The sequence below is a fragment of the Gadus chalcogrammus genome, chromosome 1, assembly GCF_026213295.1.
Source record: "Gadus chalcogrammus isolate NIFS_2021 chromosome 1, NIFS_Gcha_1.0, whole genome shotgun sequence".
NCBI classification, from domain to species: domain Eukaryota; kingdom Metazoa; phylum Chordata; class Actinopteri; order Gadiformes; family Gadidae; genus Gadus; species Gadus chalcogrammus.
The window spans coordinates 19,894,907-19,916,194 of NC_079412.1; the positions used below are offsets into that span (position 1 = coordinate 19,894,907).

At 45.8% G+C, this 21,288-nt stretch overlaps 1 protein-coding gene across 1 annotated transcript; it reads left to right on the forward strand.

Annotated features, from left to right (window-relative positions):
- Positions 1–5: 5 nt before the first annotated feature.
- LOC130381067 (potassium voltage-gated channel subfamily KQT member 2-like) lies at positions 6–15,397 on the forward strand. The gene is made up of 11 exons (XM_056588527.1): positions 6–52; positions 1,348–1,407; positions 7,170–7,375; positions 8,535–8,586; positions 9,325–9,453; positions 9,868–9,999; positions 11,911–11,979; positions 13,620–13,710; positions 14,420–14,554; positions 14,609–14,956; positions 15,008–15,397. Exons 1-11 carry the CDS (start codon positions 6–8, stop codon positions 15,395–15,397), a joined length of 1,659 nt encoding a protein of 552 aa, XP_056444502.1.
- The last annotated feature ends 5,891 nt before the right edge of the window (positions 15,398–21,288 follow it).

Genomic DNA, 21,288 nt, shown 5'->3' on the forward strand with positions numbered 1-21,288 from the left:
TCCGAATGACCGCTGAGCCAGGGACGTTTCCGGAGATTCCGTTCACGCCAAAGTATGTGACGTCTGGTCGACGCTTTTGCAATACGTCTACCCCTGACCCCAGCGGTGCTAAGCCTGGCTCCGCTTGGCTAGACGGACTGGACCATCATTTCTAAGGCTTTTGTTGTGTCGAGTGTAAATGTTTTAGTAACTCATGAAACTCTGTTCAATGTCATCCATCTTGAAAATGGAAACGTCTTCTAGAGAGATTGACCCTCATTGTGTGGTCTGCTGGTGGTCTTCTTTGGAAACAAGCTAATCAGACATGGTTAGAGATGTATAGACCAATCAAATGGTTATATATGAGATAGGAAGAGAATTCCGTCCAATGGGAAGGTTTCCGGCTCTTAGGGGGGGTTAAAGGGACACTACTCATACTGTCTTATGTCAGGTTTCCTGGTAGGGGTACTCTCATATGGTGAAATGAGTGAGAAAGCATGGAATCACCACACCTTCAAGCTGATATCCATGCACCTTATTATGCTGACAAAGGCGCTGATATCCTGCTGTTTAAAAACGCTTTGGATTTCAAATCCATTTCTGGAAAGGTTCAATTTCCTCGTGGAGAAGCAAAAAGGATGATGGATCATAATCATCATTTTAGCTTGGGTAGCATTAACGGGATGTTTTGCTAGCTGTGTTTTGGCTAGAAGGAACTCTAAAAATACTTTGTGAAAGACAAGATGTAATGTATGAGGTTGTTTTGATGCTTGTTTACTATCCAGGCCTGTATGGCATATTCAGTGTGATTTCACTATTAGAAACGTTTTTACTTAACAGTTAGAAAGTACAGAACCGTAGTTCCTAAATAAAAAATTTAAACATACAGAAAATATATCTGCACAATAAGAGTGGTAAAATGTGAATGCAAAAACAGATTTAAACGGTCAAATATTCTTTTACAAAAAGTTATGAGACTCCTTCATTACATTAGAGCTATATAATGGTTAATGCATGCATTATCGACAGTATAGGCAACATTATGGAAACTTTACACGATGGAGCGCTATCCATAATAGGCCACTTTTAATTGAACTAATGCCAATTTTGCTAACGCACTCGAAACCTAACGAATGAAACGGATTGACCGGGCCCTGAGCGCTGCGATCCATCTTCCTGAAACGTTTCCTGTAAGAGTCAGTGGCTTAGCTGCAGGCGTGGACCGATGGAGCAGAAGCAGAAGCAGCACCTTTAATATAATTACCTCGCCAGCACCAAGACACCCCCCGCAGCCCCCGGAGGCCAGTGCTGACCCCAGAAGAACCCACCCTAATGCGATGAGAAAACGATCTCTGCCCTCTCTTTCAGACTCATCCCTCCTCTGAATCAGCTGGACCTCCTGAGGAATCTGAAAGGCAAGACGTTCAGGTGGGGACGGATGCTTCTATTGGTGCTATTATTAACAATACTACTACTAATACAACTACTAATACTACTTCTACGTTAACTAATACTATACAACCAGGGCTGGGCGAAACATTTATTATCGCTTTAATCATGGGGAATCTTCCACGAATGATTAAACACACCATTAAAGGCAGTCTAGCTGAGGGACATTAAAAATATGGCATCACTAAAACTAGTTTTCCTTCTGAAGGGAAAGGCATTCAGGTGGGAGCTATGCTATTAGCAATACTATTAATACTCATGCTACTTACACTACTACTGCTGCTCGTACAACTACTACTACTGCTCTTCTACTATTACTGCTACTTGTACCATTACTTATACTACTACTGCTAGCACAACTACTACTAATACTACCGCTGCTACTACTGATACCACTACTAATACTACTAACACTAGTACTGCTACCAATGCTACTGCTACCACTTATAATATTACTGCTACTGTTACCACTACTTCTACCACGGCTACTAATGCTGCTAATGCTACTACTGCTACTGCTAGTTATGCTACTACTACTGCTAACTGCTGCTACTACTACTGCTACTACTGCTACTGCTATTGCTACTACTGACCAGTCCCTCCAGAAAAACGCAGCGTTTTTTTGCAATTGTTGCGGCCAAAAATCCTTGATTATTCGGCACGTTTTCTTAAAAAATTAGATGAAATATGCGGCAAATTTTTTATGCGGGAACTTGCAAAAACTGCGGGAACTTGCAAAAAGTGCAGCTTTTCGACAACGTATTACGTCACTTCATAACGTTCCCATGGCAACAGGGAAATGGCTGCTCTTGTGTGAAGTAAACGCAACATTTTTCAACTTTCTGCTAAGATATATCATGTGACTTTTTTGCAACGAAAATGCAGGAATTATGAAATCATGCAAGCCCTGCATATTCTGCGCGGAAATTTCCAATTTATGCTGTGAAAGTGCGGCATATTGGAAAAAATTCGGCCCCCGAATGAATATGCAGACTTTGGCTGATTATGCGTTGAATTATGCGATCGCATAATCGCGTTTCCTGGAGGGACTGATTGCTCCTGCTGTTAATTCTGCTACTACTACTGCCAGTAATGCTATTATCAATGCTAATACTACAACTGCTACTAATGCTATTATTAATGCTAATACTACTACTGCTACTAATGCTATTATTAATGCTAATACTACTATTGCTACTAATGCTATTATTAATGCTAATACTACTATTGCTACTAATGCTACTAAAACACAGACTACTACTATTAGGAATGAAAAAAATGGTTATTCATTTTTGGTAATGACACACAATAAAAAAAGACAGGAACGGGAAAAAAGCAGCGATTAATCGAATACATCGACCGATCATCATCATCATCATCATCATCAGTAAAACAATTAATGTCTGAATATCTGGGCTGCATCTAAATAAGGAGTTTTTCATCAGAGAACACAGATGCCTTCAACAACGTGTTATTATTACGCGGTATTGAGTTCTTCTGAGTGTTGAGTTTCACGTCCCGTCAGAATCGATTTATACCTGCAGGCCCAGAAGCAATGCCTCATGGGTAACCAGAAACGAATATCAAACGCAGTGACATCACCGCCTCTGGTAAAACAGGTGACCTCACCGAGATGAGCCAATCAGAGGCCGGAACGTCGTGACATGCGTTTGTGGTCAGCTCTTGTGCCTTGGTATTCAATTTCTTGATAAGATGTAGGTGCGTGTGCGTTGGGGCTTTGTGTGTGTGTGTGTGTGTGTGTGTGTGTGTGTGTGTGTGTGTGTGTGTGTGTGTGTGTGTGTGTGTGTGTGTGTGTGTGTGTGTGTGTGTGTGTGTGTGTGTGTGTGTGTGTGTGTGTGTGTGTGTGTGTTGGATTAGATTAAAATAGATTGAACTTTATTGTCATTGGGCAGAGTACAAGTACAGAGACAACGAAATGCAGTTAGCCTCTAAACAGAGGTGCACAGACGCAGTACGTTGAACACTGTGTACATAAATAATATAGAGTAGTGTGAACAGAAAACCATTTGGTGTATACATTTAGGATACATACAGTACATATACAGTGCATTACAAGAGCAGTGTATAGACAGTATTAACAGTATAGACAGGTACATACAGTTAATAAGTAGAGTAGAGTACTATAGGTGGGAAGTGAAATAGTAGCAGTGCAATGTCCGGGGGTCCGGGGGTTCAGTCACTGGGGGAAGGAGTGTGTGTGTGTGGGGGGGGGGGGGCTCTCCGGGGCTCTCTGGGGTCTAGAGATCAGTAGGGTGCCTGGGGGGGGTACGGCGGGGCCTGTAGCGCCCCCCGGAGGGGGGGAGGAGGAGGAGGAACAGTCGGTGGTCGGGGGGAGATCAGTCCTCGACGATGCCGAGTGCCTTCCTTAGACATCTCTCGCCCTCGCTTGCTGTGTGTGTGTGTGTGTGTGTGTGTGTGTGTGTGTGTGGTTAGGCTGAACCCAGAGCTCCTGATTCTATCTGGAGGCATCATTGGGCCAAGACTTCACCTTAAATGTCTGTTAAGTGATCGAATAGTAAATTGTGTGTGTTTGTGTGCATGTGTGTGTGTTTGTGTGTGTTGTTATTGTCCTAAACAGGAAGGACTCCCAGTCCCAGCCAGATGCCTCTCCCAGGTCTGTGATGTGATTGGTCTATTCTAACAAACCCCGCCCCCTTCCCCCTCCTGGCGACCAATCAGCACTGCTCTTAGCTGCTGCTGAGACTCTTCTTGGGGGAGTGTGTGTGTATGTGCATGTACTTGGGTTTGCTTGTGTGTATGGACGTGCGCATCTTACATATGTATAGATTGAGTGTTTGAATTTGTTTGTTAATGTCTGGGGGTTTGTATGTGTGTGTGCTTATATTGTGAATGTGTGTGTGTGTGTGTATTTACGTGAGTTTGCTTATACGTGCGTGCTTGCAAGTGTGTGTATCTATACATATGTGTGTTTTTATTTCTGTGTTATTGTATGGGCCTGTGTATGTGTGTGTATCTGTGTTTGTGTGAGTGTGAGAGAGAGTACTGAATCCCAGAGCGTTCCCTTACTAGTTAACCCTCACTAACTAGTTGTGTCTGTCCCAAATATTCCCTGTGATATACCTCCTCCTTCAAGAATAGTCATGCTGCGTTCCCGGCATACACGCGCGCACACACACACACACACACACACACACACAGGCACACACACATGCACACACACACGCACACAGATACACACAGCGCACACACACACACACACACACACACACACACACACACACACACACACACACACACACACACACACACACACACACACACACACACACACACACACACACACACACACACACACACACACTCAACCACACACACACAGAAACATGTACACAAGCTCACTATAGCTCTCCTACGCAATCCAAAGCAACATTATGCAACAGCAGCATACCTGTTCTCTGACCCTACCGTCGTCGACAGGAGCTGTTTAAGTGTATTCATGAGCAGAATGTAACACAATATATTCACTGATATATATATATTTATATGCACACAAAACAAGGTCAATACTGTTCTCTCTCCTCAACACTGGCTCACTAGCCCATTCCTGGTAACACGTTTATGATAACTAACCCTTCCCCCCTTAAGCTACGAGTCCTCTTCAAGGACTCTCAAATAAGTCTCTTCCCACCAATCAAAACAAGGATCCGACACTGTGTTGATTCTGGCGATGACTTATTTGCTATTATAACGTGTTACCTGCCTCACCCTATGACGACGCACACCCCTTGTTCCTGCTGCTGTGTCACCCTCTCTCTGTCTCCCGGCCGGCCACTGCAGTCATGAGCACCCACACAAAGACAGACTCTGTGGGTGCTGCCCGACACTGCCTAGGTACGAAGGCAACACACCCCACTAACTACACCCCATTTATTAGTCAACAGTAGTAAGCGACAGCAGAATGTGACCTCTTTGTTTATCAATGCCTTTATTCGGCTCCGCCGACACAAATAGTTCCGCACCTGGACTGGGAATGGACTGTTGCCAAGCAACACATAAACATCTTCCTGTGCACTAGCTTCTACTTTGTGTAGGTCTACACATGACCACAGGCCAGCTGCTCTGTACCATGTACGTTTATCTGTATTTTTCCATTTATTGTGTAGCCGGTGAAGTAAGAGTCTTTTGACAGTTGCTTGGGTGTGTGGTGTGTGATTCCGATGAGTTAACTGCTTACAATCGTTAATGTAATAAACTGTTTTTACAAGACGTCTAAGGCAGAGCGATACATGTTGTTAAAAGTCCCAGTGCTGTTATTCTCTATAGCAGCACTCATTGAATGGCTCTCCTCCAATTAAATCACTCGGTTGGAACTAACTGTTATATATATAATTATACATATTTTGAAATGGCTTCATGGCTCATTAACCTCTCACCTGGTAGTGAAATAGGGGCCCTTGAATAAATGATGATAAATGATAATATCGTAAGCAAAGCCCATTCAATGTATGGTAGTGAACTATGGGGGGTATAGAGTCCGATATGTCCATCAAATATGTTAATGGCGGCTGGTGTAACGTTTAACCTGAAAAACATATTCAACCCTTATTCAACCAGCAGTCAAAATAAGGAATAAATCAATTAATGGACCTCAAGGGCTTACCGTACAGAAACTTGATGTCACATTTATGAATATAGATTTATAGACATTAATTAGGAACACGCAATAATAAATCAGATCCATTTGAATGTTTTGGTTTATTTGTTTATCAGAAGTAAATGAGCCCGTCGATTCTCCTTGTTCCTGATGTCTTATGCCCTCGTAGTCTTTCACTGTCGTTTGATGGTTTATTTCCAGTGTTGTCTTCATGCCCTTTCTTTGCTTGCTAACATTCTCCCGAGTCGGTCCCAATAAACGTCTGCTCAGCAGCTGAGGTGCATACTGCTGCGTACCCAGCAATACATTCCCCCTTCAACGATCCCAGCTCTTGAGATCAGGACAGTAACGGTGCCTCTGATGTGCATGACTTCCTCTTCCTCTCTGCATAGAGACCCCAGCCCTCCCTCCCCCTGCCCCCCCATGCACGCTTTGCTTGTTGCTTCACGCTGCTTGCCTGACCCATGCCATCCTCGGCTGCGTTCCTACAAGGACATGACTCCTTGACATCTAGGACGCTGCCAACTCGTGCATTTTCTGCCAAGGTAAGTTCTGCCAATCCGATTGGTGCCGATGTGGAGGACCAGGCTGGGACAGCTGTTGAATCTTTGGCGACCTACGGCCAATCATTACGATGGCAGGACGCAACTCTTCCTCAACACCCCTTTTGTCAAAGGCTTTCCACTGTTTGCTGTGGTGTGGGCTGTAGATGGATACTGGCTTCCGGGAAAGGCAGAGTATAGTTGAGGTGAACCCAGTGGTTCTTCGACCATTGAAGGGGGAAATAGAACGTATGACGGGCCGTGGACTTCCATCAACGGCCGTCGTGGAGACAGCAGTGGAAAGCCTAGACAACATCAGTGCTATTGAGGAATCCCTGCGTGGTACGCCATCACCCTGGTCCCCACTGGAGCTGCAATCCACTGGGATTAACAGTACAACGAACTGGGATTAGCCCTGTTAGTCTAAAAAGACAAAGCTCAAGAAAATGCCGTGGTTAAACACTGAATCAAGTTAAAAATTAACTAGTTGTATTTTTTGGTGTGTAAAACACGGACTAATATCAGTCCATGCACTCAACCTGACCCCCCCCCCCCCCCCCTAGTCGAAAGGCCAGCTTGAAGGAGAAGGTGTTCTCCAGCCCGACCAAGACCCCCCCAGGCAAGGCCGGAGCCCCGTCCCCGGGGGCGGAGGACGGGGCGGAGGCCAGCCCCAGCAAGGTCGGGAAGAGCTGGAGCTTCGCCGACAAGAACCGCGCGCCCAAGCACTCGTTCCGCGTGCGAGGCAGCGCCTCCCGCCAGAACTCAGAGGGTAACCGCTAGCGCCGAGCTAACACTTCTCACACCGTTAATAATTACTATAATCTTTGGAATATATATTATATACTGTATATATATTATCTTTATTGTATATGTGTAAGTAGTTAACCTAGCAATTGTAAGGGCTTGGCACTTCGTTCCAAGAACATTCTTACTGTACCGACCGCGATATATTGTTGATTCTCTTTCTTCAAATGTACCTATTCTAAGTCGCTCTGGGTAAAAGCGTCAGCTAAATGCCTCAAAATGTAAATTTAAATGTTCATGATTATAATTATTATTACAAGAATAATTATAATTTGTTTTAGGAAAACAATCTGTTTAATGATGCTCCATCTGCCACTCAGCTTTCAGATTCACTGGTTGGCTTGCTAATTGCTATTGTAGCCAACTACAGACCAAATACTGATGCTGCCTAATTGATTATCCTTAATTGATTAAGTGTTTGGGTGCATTCATGTTGTCCATTTGGCCCATCTCCCAAAAGTTTAGCTCACAGAAAGTGCTCCAACGTTTACATGTGTATCAATATTCGCAACCTTTATACTTCATATTTGTGAACATATATAAATATATAAGTAGATTTATTTAAGATTTTCTTTAGATTATCAAACCGTTTTGTGCGCTATCCAATCCGAAAGATATTCCATAATTCCAGGGCTAACGAAGCAGTAGTTACAACACCTTCCTGATAAAAGGATAGTTTGGTTTCAATCCTGACATCACTGATTTCTAGAAAGCAAAAACACATCCATGCTTCATCCAGGCAGCGGTCTTTCACTTTCACTAAATACACTGCTCCTCTTTCTCCATCCTTCCTTTTGAACTCTCTAAAGGGATAATGTTTTATCGGATGTTCATTCATAGCACGTTAAAGTGCTGATGAAATACAGGACCAAGACTGAAGTGTACTCAAGGTTAGCCAAGCCGTCCTCCTTAAGTTACGTTTAGTTCATGTTAATTTAGTCTAAACTCTACACTCTCATGTGTAAAAACTAAGAGAGAGACCATCTTTGAGAAAGCAACTGGGAACCATGCATTGAACTCCAAAAGCCGTCGTTGTTTGAGATTGATCTATGTTTCATGGTTTGTTGTCACAATAGAATCCATAACAAACTCTCACACGTCTTCCCTCTCTCCTCTCTTTGCAGCAATTGAAGGTTTAATAAGTAAGACATTGGCGTACTTCTTTGGCTTCTATCGGTATATGAACAGGCAACAAGCAACCTTGACTGGTGCAGGAAACATGCATGAAAAGTACTGGCTTGTGGACCGCTTGACTTGAACCCACTTTAATTTGAATGGGTCACAGTGCTCAGAGTGGTTAGATGTGCTGTTATCTTGCTATGGTAATTGTATTAATGCTTACTGCCCATGCTCATCACTAATTACCAAAACTGCAATGCACTCAAATGCACTGACACTGCAATATATGAACGACATCCCCAAGTAGGTTCAAGTCAAGAGGGACCAAGAAAATAATAAATGAACACCAATTGACAATGATTATAAAAAATAACACACTGCTTTGGCTTGCATGGAGATAGCTCCCTTTCTTAAGTGATGCTGTAGTGTAGAAACTTGCCTGTATGCATCATTCCTTTCAGTTTCTATAAACGAATTACTAGACTATGTCCGCAAACCACAAATTTTGACAGTGGTTAGCGAAAAGTAGTTAATTTAGTGGTAGAAAAGTAATAAGACCTTCCAAGCTGTTGCCCACAACCCTATCCTTCAATTCTGCACTTAATCTTTCCCTTTGTTCCACAAAACCCATGATCCCAAACAATCCTCTGGTTGCATTATACTAACACGGTGCAATCGGTCACTAACCAACTCTTTGATTCTGCACCTTTTGAAACAAGGTGGGCCATACATCAAGCTATGGCTCTGCCTTGTCCTCCCCCTGCTGGCCAGGGGAGACAAGACATACTGATCGAGAAAGTGTCCTTGTCTTTATTCCCTAGAGGCCAGTTTTCCCGGAGAGGAAATGGGTGACGATAAGAATTGCGACTGTGATTTTTACCAAGAACTATCGCCGGGCTTAAAGGTCACCATCAGAGCTATCTGGTAAGTGTGCCGCGTGTTAAACTGGTTACACAGAAGTGTTTGTCCCGCTGTTACAACTTGAAACATCAGCATTTACAGGATAAAAGCTTAAAGACAGAGAGACAGTGTTGTATTTTAGGAATAACATTAGTCTTCATGGAATTCCTTGTGTCCGCCGTGTTCCTAAGGGGTGCCCCAAGGTGTTGTAGGTTATTCAAAGGTTAAGCCGTTTTTTAAGGACAGGTCGCTTCCTAGGTGTGAGGGGGAGTGTGGTGCACTAACGGCCCCAAATAAAGTAAACTTACTTTGTGACGGCACAAAGTCATCTAGATGGGGTCGCCGCCATCCCTGTCACTCCGCCTGGGTAGAGATGACGGACGGACGGGTAGACGGGATGGATGTCTCTCACACCGAGGTGATGTGTTTTGTCGTCAGCATCATGAAGTTCCAGGTCGCCAAGAGGAGGTTCAAGGAGAGCCTGCGTCCCTACGACGTCATGGACGTCATCGAGCAGTACTCCGCAGGACACCTGGACATGCTGTGTCGCATCAAGAACCTCCAGTGCAGGCAAGTGTTCTGTCCTGACTCCCTTCACAGCTTCCTCCGGTGGTAGGGGACAGTCGCGCTGTCTGTCCCAATGCACTGGGCCTTCACAGCTTCCTCCAGTGGTAGGGAACAGTCTGTCTCAATGCACTGGGCCTTCACAGCTTCCTCCAGTGGTAGGGGAACAGTCTGTCCCAATGCACTGGGCCTTCACAGCTTCCTCCAGTGGTAGGGGAACAGTCTGTCCCAATGCACTGGGCCTTCACAGCTTCCTCCAGTGGTAGGGAACAGTCTGTCCCAATGCACTGGGCCTTCACAGCTTCCTCCAGTGGTAGGGAACAGTCTGTCCCAATGCACTGGGCCTTCACAGCTTCCTCCAGTGGTAGGGGAACAGTCGCGCTTGTCTGTCCCAATGCACTGGGCCTTCACAGCTTCCCCCAGCACTCCGTCTAGGGCAGGGGTTCTCAAAGTTTTGAGAGCTGATGGCCAATTTATGAACCCAGAATTTGACTGAGGGTCGCCAAAGGAAAGAAAATTAGGCGGGAAACGCCGTCAGCATCCCAGTGGTGAAAAAAAACATCTGGGAGGACCTCTGGGAGTGAGGTCAAGTGCGGTCTAAATCATAAAACTGAGGTTCATCCTTTCAAAGTAATGTACAGTCGGATTAAACCTAACAAATGGAACAGGATTTAATTGAAAGCTAAGGGTCTTTAATAATTAATATTGATATAAAAAAAGAATTAAAAAAAAATTAATTTTTTTTTATTCTTCCTTTTTTACTTACATCTGTATGTCATCGCGGGCCGCCAGGAATGTTTCTGCGGGCCGCCATTGGCCGCACTTTGAGAACCAATGGTCTAGGGCAACACAGCGCTGGGGTCTTTGCTAACATGCGAGTACTGCTTCCTACGCGGGTTGAGGAGGAGAGGTCCTGCAACATCAACACCGTTTGAAAAGAATCCCTGGAGAGGTCGGACGATGGCGATGGCGGTCAGTGGGTCCAACTCGCCAGGGTCTTCTGCGCAAACGGTGTTGTTGTTGCGTGCCACCATGTTCAAACAACACGTGCATTTAGCAGTACTCAGTCAGAGAGTCGCAGAGTGGGACGGTTCTCCTATAACAGCAGGACACAATGTGTTCAGGACAAATGTTTTGCATTCTTATGTATCTAAACCAACGAAGATTTCAGCCAAACATTTAAATTGAAGTCCAAAGACAGCACCAAACACAAGGTATTGCAATTGCTGTTTTCAGATTGGACAAATGTGTGTGGTAAGAGATGTAACACATGCTATGTACAGCGGTTATAGTATTGTATGGTATTAGAACAGACATCAGCCGTCCCTTCTGATTGGATATTATTCTTGGTCTTTAACCATTAAGATCCACTGATTGACACAGCCATGTGCTATTGCTAACCATATGCATATGCTAACCATTGTCTTTGTTATCGCCGCGGGATACACACATGTTGCCGCGCATCATCCTACCGCCTCTTTCAAATGTGAAATGTCATGTGTTGTATTCAAATTAATTGTAATGTTTAACTTTTATAATAAGACTACCTTATAACCCTATACTCCAGCTATGTCTTGCTTTCTTAACGTTCCGGAAAAACTCCATTGTTTATTCAACGGACATCGTCGAATGCCTAACTTAAAAACTGACGGACTAACGTCATATATTCCAGTATATTAAGTGTGTACATCCGTGCGGCATATAGATAATCGCTTCATTCACAGAGCGCATTACAACACCACCGCCCTGCCCATCTGTCCTGTCTGTGTGTATGTATGTATGTATGTATGTTTGGAATATTTCGAAGCTGAAGTCCCATGTTTGGAATATACCTGAAGCTTCTTTCCCATGTTGTGTTCACGATGTTCTTGCTCCATTTGGCATTGCACTCACATGGTCTGTTCGTGTCCTCGCCAGGATAGACTTGATTGTGGGGCCGCCTGCCCCATCTACACCTCGACATAAGAAGTCCGCAGACGGCCCTAGGTTAGGCCCAGAGACTGCCCCCTCAGTCCACAAATCCCCTTTCCTCCATCCTGTGCTCCTCTATCTGCCTTTAGTCGGAATTTGAAAGCGGTAACGTGCCGCACGTTGTTTTGGTTCACAAAACCCCTTTTGAATCTTAGCTCAGGGCTTGGCTTGCGATCGTAAACACGATGGAAGTACGTGTTAAAATGAACGCCATAGGTAGGCATATGGAAAGAGTTGGAACTGCCTGGATTGTGGGATCTTTGTACATTTGTCTGTCGTTTTTTAAGTTCATAATGCAAACCAGACCGTTACTTGTTAGTTACTTTAAGTTGCGCACAAGAATAGACGGTTAGGGTCTCTGTAGCCTTTGACATTTTGCAATAGCCTATGCGAGAAGCTAAAGCTCCTGAATAGTGGAATTATGATTTGAGTGTAATGTTCCTTTAATATAACAAGCTAATGTAGTGCCTTGGAGCTCACCAGCTAATACTGCACCTTTAATAAAACAAACTAATGCTATACCTATAACATAACAATCTTATATTGTAATGCTGCTCCTAAAATACAATGAGCTAAGGTTCATGCTTTAAGGTTAAGAGCTAACGCTATTCCTTTAAGCTAATGAGTTAAAGCTGTTTAATTCCTTTAATTATACGTAATACACTTATGTTGCTTAAGACCCTAACAAGCTTACGCTCTTCCTGTTAGTAAACAAGCTGAGTCCAGTAGCTTCGCTCAACAGGGGTTTGACAATGCCAGAGTTTGCCTGACAGAGCTCCCCCTGCAGGATGCAACGGATATGACGCATGAGAAGCACGAGAACAAGTGCATGGTGGTGCATTTTGTCTTCCATCGACACACCCACTCCCTCCTCTCAACACAGAGAATGTGATGCCTGTGATCGTAGCGCATGCCTCCACACAATTCCATAATCGACTGTCACACAGCGGCCAGTTTCATTCAACGCCGTGATGATGTGTTTGATCCTCAAACATGTACTAACACTTACTAGCCGAGCCTACATGCCATGCCAGAGTTGCTAACCTTGTGGCATCGTATGAGCTCAGCGGAGGTAACGGATTGAAAGGGGTTTTGGAGTGGGGTTCCTTCCTCTGCAGGCCCGTAGAACTAGCTTCTCGACAGGAGGGGTTCGCCTGGGATGGGCGGAGATGACATGGTCTAGGCCCTACGCACTATAGCCCTTATTTCTCTCGGTGACATATATATATATGGAGCCTTATGCACGTTAACCGCTGGCTAAATAAGATTGTGTGATGCTTACATTCCATCCACTTTATACCATAACTTCACCATGTCTATCATGCACATAGGCTAAGGATCACAGTTGGTGTCTAAACCCAAGTCACCGTGACAATATCTAAAACAGTACATCCTAATCCCCATCTCCAGCGCTACACCTGCCTCCATAATCTACACTTAGATCCTAGCCTCGGCCGCCATGCCTCCCCCCCCCCCCCCCCACCACCCCCCCACACCCCGCCCCGCCCAGGGACGTTTCCAGCCCGGCCAATCAGCTCTCGCTAGAGGCTAGTCTGGGGGGCTGCAGGTGGAGACTGCTAGGGGGTGTCTCGGAGTCGGCTCCAGAGCACGGAGATGGGGGTCTGAGCGCAGCGTGTCTCTCTGTACACCCGTAGAGTGGACCAGATAGTGGGCAAGAGCATGAAGGACGGAGACACCACCGAGGACGGCAGCATGATGGGGCGCCTGGGGAGGGTGGAGAAACAGGTGAGGATGGTGTTTATAGTGACCCCTAGAGGTGTTTAATAGGGACCCCTAAAGGGGTTTCTATTGACCCCTAAAGGTTTTGTTTATAGTGACCCCTAAAGGTGTTCTAATGACCCATAAAGGGGTTTTAGTGACCCCTAGAGGTGTTGTTTATAATGACCCCTAAAGGTGGTTTTAGTGACCCCTAGAGGTGTTGTTTATAATGACCCCTAAAGGTGGTTTTAGTGACCCCTTGAGGTGTTGTTTATAATGACCCCTAAAGGTGGTTTTCGTGACCCCTAGAGGTGTTGTTTATAATGACCCATAAAGGGGTTTATAGTGACCCCTAGAGGTGTTGTTTATAATGACCCCTAAAGGTGGTTTTAGTGACGCCTAAAGGGGTAGTTTTTAATGACCCCTCACGATAAGAAGGGGATGTTTTTAATTACTACTAAAGTATCTTTGTTTTTTAAAGTATAGATAGTTGATAGACTTGTTGCTTGTAACAACTTTCCTCTGTAGAGATCTAGATACTGTAGATCACTGTACAGTAAATACACAGCAGATAAAGCACAATATACAGCACAGTAAAATACCAGTAGACACAGTATAAAGCAGTAAAAAACACAGTAGAACTCAGAACAGAGTTTAATCATCATAAATGAGGAGAGAGGTGCACAACCATAAAAGCTGAACCCACGGAAGACGTCTTGGTATCCGTTCTTCGCAGGTGTGCTGCATGGACCGCAAACTGGACTTCCTGGTGCACGCGTACGTGCAGCGCATGGGCATCCCCCGCTCAGAGACGGAGGCCTTCTTCAGCTCCAAGGAGCCCTACCCAGCGCCCCCCTACCACAGCCCCGAGGCAAGGGACAAGGGCGAGCAGGAGCAGGAGAACAAGAAGAAGGAGGAGGAGGAGCAGCAGAAGGCGGAGGAGGAGGAGGAAGAGGAGGTGAGGGCTGAAAAGGAGCTGAAGGTCTACTCGGCGGTGGAGGTGATGTGCTCGGAGGGCTCGGTGGAGCGGAGGGACACGCCGCTGGGGGGCCAGTCCGCCAACGGCTCCCTGGGGACCCCCTCCATCAGCCACCGGCCCACCACCTCCTGGCAGCACCAGCTGCAGCACCCGCTGGCCCAGCCCGCCTGGGGCAGCAGCATGGCCAACACCCCCTCGCCCGTAGGGGGCAGCGGGGAGCAGTCCCCCACGCTGTACCGCCTGCCGCCTCCGCCCGCCTCAACCCACGACCGCTCCGTCTCCAGCGCCCACACGGCGGGGGCTGGCGGCGGCGGCGGCGGCGGGGGGCGGGAGAGCGGGAGGGAGAGCGGGCGTGACAGCGGCTCCCAGAGCAGGAGGCGCCACCGGCGGCCCCGGGGCCCGCAGGAGCAGCCGGCGGCGGTGGCGGAGAGCGACACCTCGGTGTCCATCCCCTCCGTGGACCACGAGGAGCTGGAGCGCTCCTTCAGCGGCTTCAGCATCTCCCAGGCCAAGGAGGACTTCTTCGGGCCATCCTTCTACGCCAGCCCCGGCGGCGGCGGCGGGCGAGGGCGAGGCCGAGGACGGGACGCCGGGGGGGCGACGCGATGCGCCAAGGTCCGGCCCTTCCTGGCAGAGGGCGAGTCGGACACGGACTCTGAACTGTACGCCCCCTCGCCGCAGGCGTACACCCCAGACGGGGCCTACCTGGAGAGGGGCTGGCCTGGACACCACTAGGCCCCGGAGCTGGAGGACAGAGAGGGGCCCGACATCGGTCCCGTCCCCGGTCCCGTCCCCAGGCGCGGAGGGGGAAGCCTGCCCGGGCCGTCGAGGCTGGCTGTACCGAGCGATGGGTGTTGCCAAGAACATAACCCTGTGGCCCAGGGGACGGCGTGAGGGACTGTCGCCGAGGAGACCGCCACAATACCCCCCCAGACAAAAGGTGGTCCCGGTGCTGAGGATTAAGTTAAGGTGGACATTAAGACGGGGGTGTGACGAGGCTAAACGGATGATGATTACATCACGATGGTATCCATGATGAAGCTCAGATCGGGATGAGGATTAAGATGGTGATATAATTAGTGATAACGTTGTAAAAGATACATTGAAGGGGGTGATATTTAATTAAAATCCTACGGAACAAGGATGGAGAGGAGCTGGTGATTAACTGAAGCCGAGGTTAATCAGTGGACATTTCAGCACCGCCCGTAATTAAATCATATCCTTACCGGAATTTTACGGGAAACCATTGGTCTATTTGTAGTTTGTCGCCATGAAGATTAAGTTTCAATGCCAACGCTACATAGCTTCATATCGCGTTAGACTAAAATATAAAACAACTACTTCCAGTTGTGGTCAGTGGTACAATTTTAGGCGTTATGTTACATTACGTTGACACATTACAATTAGGAGTAACATATATGGTTATTGCAGAAATTAATTATAGGACCGTATTTTTGCACTAATTATCTACTTGAAATGTATTCGTCACATAATTTTTTTTGCAGAAATGTGCTTTGTACCCAGTAGTCTGACTCGCGCACATTTTCAACCACACAGCGCTTGAAGCTATGTTTCGACGCTAGTTGGTCAAACCAGAGTGGGTAGTTGGCTGTTGGTCCTTTGAAAGAGGCGGAATGATGCCAAAGGGGGTCGTTGGGTCTAATTATTAGTAGCCTTAAAAAAAAAAAGAAGCTTGTTTTGAATGTCATAGATTCAGTGGTACCCGCCCAAAACGTCCCCTTCTAAATCCCTGATTTCATACCGATGAACCCGGGAATCCTGCATGGCATGACGGAATTCAAGGATCCAAGACTGTTACGAGGGCTCTAGATACCGCCCCTTATTAATAAAATTATCAGTTTTATACTAATGAATACAACTAGAAAACCAAAATGGATGCATGTGTGGTTTCAAGCTAGGATATGTTAGCTTTTTCAGAGCTTGAAAGCCAATAATTTGAAGAGGCCAAATTTTTACCATAACATAATCTCTGTTCATATATGTTAGTAGAGTCCATCTTTAGCAGAAGATCTCTCTCTCTCTCTCTCTCTCTCTCTCTCTCTCTGTCTCTGTCTCTGTCTCTGTCTGTCTCTCTCTCTCTCTCTCTCTCGCTCTCTCTCTCTCTCTCTCTCTCTCTCTCTCTTTCTCTCACTCTCCCTGACTCTTTCTCCCTTTTAATTTGTATGCCATTGTACCTCTCTTGTTCTCTGTCACTCTCTTTCGCTTTCTCCCTCTCTGTCCCTCTCGCCTTCTCTTCCTTCGCTCTCTCTCGCTCATCCTCTCTTTCTGTCTCTTTTTCTCCCTCTGTCTCTTTCCCTCTCTAACCTCCTCTCTCTCATTTTATACTTTGCCTCAATAGTTTCATGAATATTAATGACTTGACCTTCACACTGGAAGGTTAAAAGTGAAGGTTTGCCACCACACTTGTCCTAATGCAATAAGAAGCAAGACATTAGTTACATTTGCACCTGAGAAGCTTGTATGAGGCATTATGCTTTCCCCCAATTTACATAGATCTTCCTCAATTAGCGTCGTCCCATTTTAGGTGAAGTCACGATTCCCAGGCTTTTTGAACATGATATTAAAACTGCCTTTCAGTTTCAATCGATCATGAGGGAAAATGAACACAAACATTTGACGAACTGAGCCACATGCGATGCTAATCATTGGAAACTTTGTTTTAATCATTTAAAAAACAAGGAGCGCCTAAATCTAAAAGATTACCAGACAATCTTAAAATATACATAGAAGTTTATGGCAAGGTTGTTTACTTATTCTGTGAAAGAAAGGTGGAATCCAATTGTTCTGTGAGAAATGTGTTAAGAGTTTGCTAGCATGTTTTCTACCAATGTAAAAGAGATGAATGTAAAGTTTTCCATGATAAACGGTTCACGGCTGTGTAACTGCATACACTCCTTGGTCTTCTCCAATAATTAAACTTTGTACACCACTGAACGGTTATGTGGCGCTTCTGCATATTGGGTTTATCACATCGTCGTTGCATGTTATTGTTTAAGCAATGGTTCCCAAACTTTTCAGGCCTGTGACCACATTTTTAGCTCAGAACTCTGTGGCATTATATTGTACGTTGCTTCCAAGTGCATTATTGTAACCTTGGCAACACCTGTGCAAGGTATACTAGTCCTAGTGAAGCAGTTAGCCGTAGGCCTTGTGTATACATAGCTTTTACCTTCATTAAATACAAAAATGTGTATATTTAATACAAAAATTACCATTAAATAGGCATATTTCTATCTTACACGTCATCAATCTCTTGGGAAACTGGCTTTCATAATATAATGGATGTAATTATTGTAATATGAAGTCTAAATCCTGGTGTAATGGCGGTAATATTCCACAAGGGGGCAATCAACAACTCCGCTAGAAGTAGAGACCAGCGTAAACTAACTGCCATTTTCCTTCGATTGCTTGTGTGTTAATGTTTAAATTGTTTTTACAATATAATAACGACATATTAATAATAATTTGATGAGAAAGCAAACTAGATTTACGTTTAGTTTAGTTTTGTGAACATACGTCAATATCGGAAATACCTGTTCACCGGCGTACAACCAGCGAACTGAGGACAACTGAACCCCGTCTACAGTCTTGTTTTGGTTATCCTTCCTATAATATCAACTAAGAGTCCCCAAAAGGCTTAATGAACGACATAAACTAAACCAGGGAGGACATTTTCTCAGCAAGAACAGAGGATTACTCCTCTGTTCTCCTCTGTTCTCCTCTGGAGACAGTGGAAGTTCAAATTTTATGAAGCCGAATTGATTAAACCCACTTTCAAACCGAAGCAAGGTTCAACATAAACAAGGCAAAATAAGTTATTTTGTGTGGTGGGCTGGAATTCAGCTTCACTTAACCTAACTGAGACTCTTACTAATGAAAGTAGACAAACTGCCAGCACGGAAATATTACTGGACCCGGAAAAATCAATTCCTTATCCCTACTTGCAATTCTTCATTCCAGCAGTAACCTTGAAAATATACACAAGTAAACAAGAAAGTTAGCAAAGTCCGAAGCACAAGCGCTGACTTGTCGTTCCGTGTTGACCTGTCGTTCCGTGTTGACCTGTATGTATCCCCCAGCCCCCGGCCTATTTAGCCACCGGGAACCGCCGTTTATTCAAATACAAAAGATTTGTGTTTGAACAACGGCACTGGGAAGCAACGTCCATCGACCGGGTCATGACAAACGACCTGGTCCTCGGATCAATGAGGCCATTAGCAGGCCTACCCGACGACGAGATGAGTGGCAGGAGAGAGAGGGAGAGACACCGGCCTTAACGACACATCAGCACCACCTGTGGCCGGTGTTTAATCCATGAGGCTAAGTGACGGTCCAATCGCACGGATAGAGTCACAGCGACGGACGTTGTTGTGAAAGGAGAATTCATGTCGTTGCTTGGGAATGCTTTCGCCCTAATCCCTCACCCATACCTCCACGTGTACCCTCACCCATATCTCACCCATATCCCCACCTATACCCCTCACTGGTCCTAGACCTCACTGGTCCCAGACTGCCACAGTCAGACCCAGCCTCAGGTGAACTGCCTGCTAGTGACCATGAAATCATGAGAAGGTCTGTTTCCATGACATCATAGAAGCTGGGTTACCATGGCAATAGGTTATTGATAGGCAATTCATTTTGTCCCTGGCCTTCATAAAAGATTGGTTGGAGATTTTGTACAGATCTTAAATTAAGGGTGATATATTTTATATATATTTTCACTTTTGCTTCTTTCAAAGTGTATGAACCTCCAGCAAACTGACACTAGCATCAGTAACCCAGTCTGAGAGCAGAGTCTGGAGTCTCAATGACCAAGGTGCCCTTTGTCTGTCTCTCTCTCTCTCTCTCTCTCTCTCTCTCTCTCTCTCTCTCTCTCTCTCTCTCTCTCTCTCTCTCTCTCTCTCTCTCTCTCTCTCTCTCTCTCTCTCTCTCCTCTCTCTCTCTCTCTCTCTCTCTCTCTCTCTCTCTCTCCATAATAATGTCGGCGAGGAGGCTCTTGCATCATCAGTTCATGGATTTATTATTGATTAATTTAGCAGACATGTTGATTCAGATTCGTCCACTGTGTTTTAAACAAAGGCCTCTGGGACAGTCCATCTGATGGGGGGACTAGTGGTGAAAGGCCAAAAACTGTCCTCTGTCTTCTGGCCTATTAAAGGTCTACTATTTTACCACCAGGTGTGATGATTGGCGGCCATTTCAAAATCAACCCTATAGCGACATCAGTCAAGTGGGACTGTCTATCCAGATGTGTGATGGATAGATCAGCCCTCTAGTTTGGTACAGTCCACTGGGTCGAACCATCTGTCAGGAGGTCGTACCTCGCAGACAGGAGGTCCTGGGTTCGAGGCCTCTCCCCTCCTGCCCTGCCCATGAGCAAGGTAAAGGCACAACAAACCGGCCCGCTGTGGGGCTGAGTGCTCCTAGCAATTCAAGATGGGTTCAATATAGATTAAACTTCCCCACAGGGGTTAATAAAATATCAGTCTGTCCATCATGGTAATGACGCTGGACGCACGTAATTTGTATTTTGTGTCGAATCAGTTGTGAGTGGAAGGAGAGGAGGAAGAGGGAGGGAGGAGAGAGAGGAGGAAGAGGAGCAGAGGGGGAAGAGGGCTCCGGAGACAGGCGTTCATTAAGAATGATGGGCCCTAACGAACTGTTCCATGCTGTTGATGACCAGCCCTTCCTCCACTGGCTACGCTCATTAGCAGCATTCTTCTGACAGTACCACCTCCTCGGTAGTTTGCTGTGTTTTAATATTAACAGTACTACTGTTGTGTACTGTGTGCTCTTGAAAACCCCGACCGAAACAGGTTTCAATCACTCGAGCAGCAGGTGCTGGCCGTACGACGTTTGAATATCGGTAATCTCTAGGAATGGATGTCGTGTTGTTCCGAAGCGAAATCGTCCGTCATTCGACAATTACTAAATTGGATTGATTCTGACTGCACCCCCCCCCCCCCCCCTACCAGCTCTGGTAGCTGGTCATTAATCAGTGTGTACGGCTGGACTGTGGATGTACACACTGGCCGCACTAATTATCCCTGTGCGCCATTCATCCCGGAGCCCGTTCACCGTCAAACGGAAACGCGTCCGAAATCCTCTCCCTCTCATTGTGCTGTCGTTGGGAAAAAATGTGAACCGGTACGACAACGTTTTCCTTTTAAAGCGGTACAGAAGCCCTCTGATTTACACCGACTGTAAATCTCTGCTGTTTATATGACATTTGGTGGATAGAATGCTGTGAGAGTGTGTTTGTGAGTTTGTTTGTGTGTGTGTGTGTGTGTGTGTGTGTGTGTGTGTGTGTGTGTGTGTGTGTGTGTGTGTGTGTGTGTGTGTGTGTGTGTGTGTGTGTGTGTGTGTGTGTGTGTGTGTGTGTGTGTTGATGTGTGTGTGCTTGCATTTGTGTGTGTTTGTACGTGTGTGTGCATTTATGTGTGTGTGTGTGTGTGTGTGTGTGCGTGAGTGTCTGTTTTTGTGTGTATGTGTGTCTATGTGTGTGCGTGATCCGCCAGCGGCCATGTTGTTTTTATATGGGTATGGACAGATGGATCCCCCCCCTCCCCCCCATCCAACCGAGCCCCCCTACCCTTACGACTCCG

What these genes read in the sequence shown, in the direction of transcription:
- LOC130381067 (XM_056588527.1), top strand. Translation starts at nt 6, where the DNA reads ATGACCGCTGAGCCAGGGACGTTTCCGGAGATTCCGTTCACGCCAAA. An exon ending in TACTTCTTTGGCTTCTATCG is followed by an intron (nt 8,587 to 9,324) that starts GTATATGAACAG and finishes ATACTGATCGAG; the next exon opens with AAAGTGTCCTTGTCTTTATT. An exon ending in CCCCCTACCACAGCCCCGAG is followed by an intron (nt 14,555 to 14,608) that starts GCAAGGGACAAG and finishes GAGGAGGAGGAG; the next exon opens with CAGCAGAAGGCGGAGGAGGA.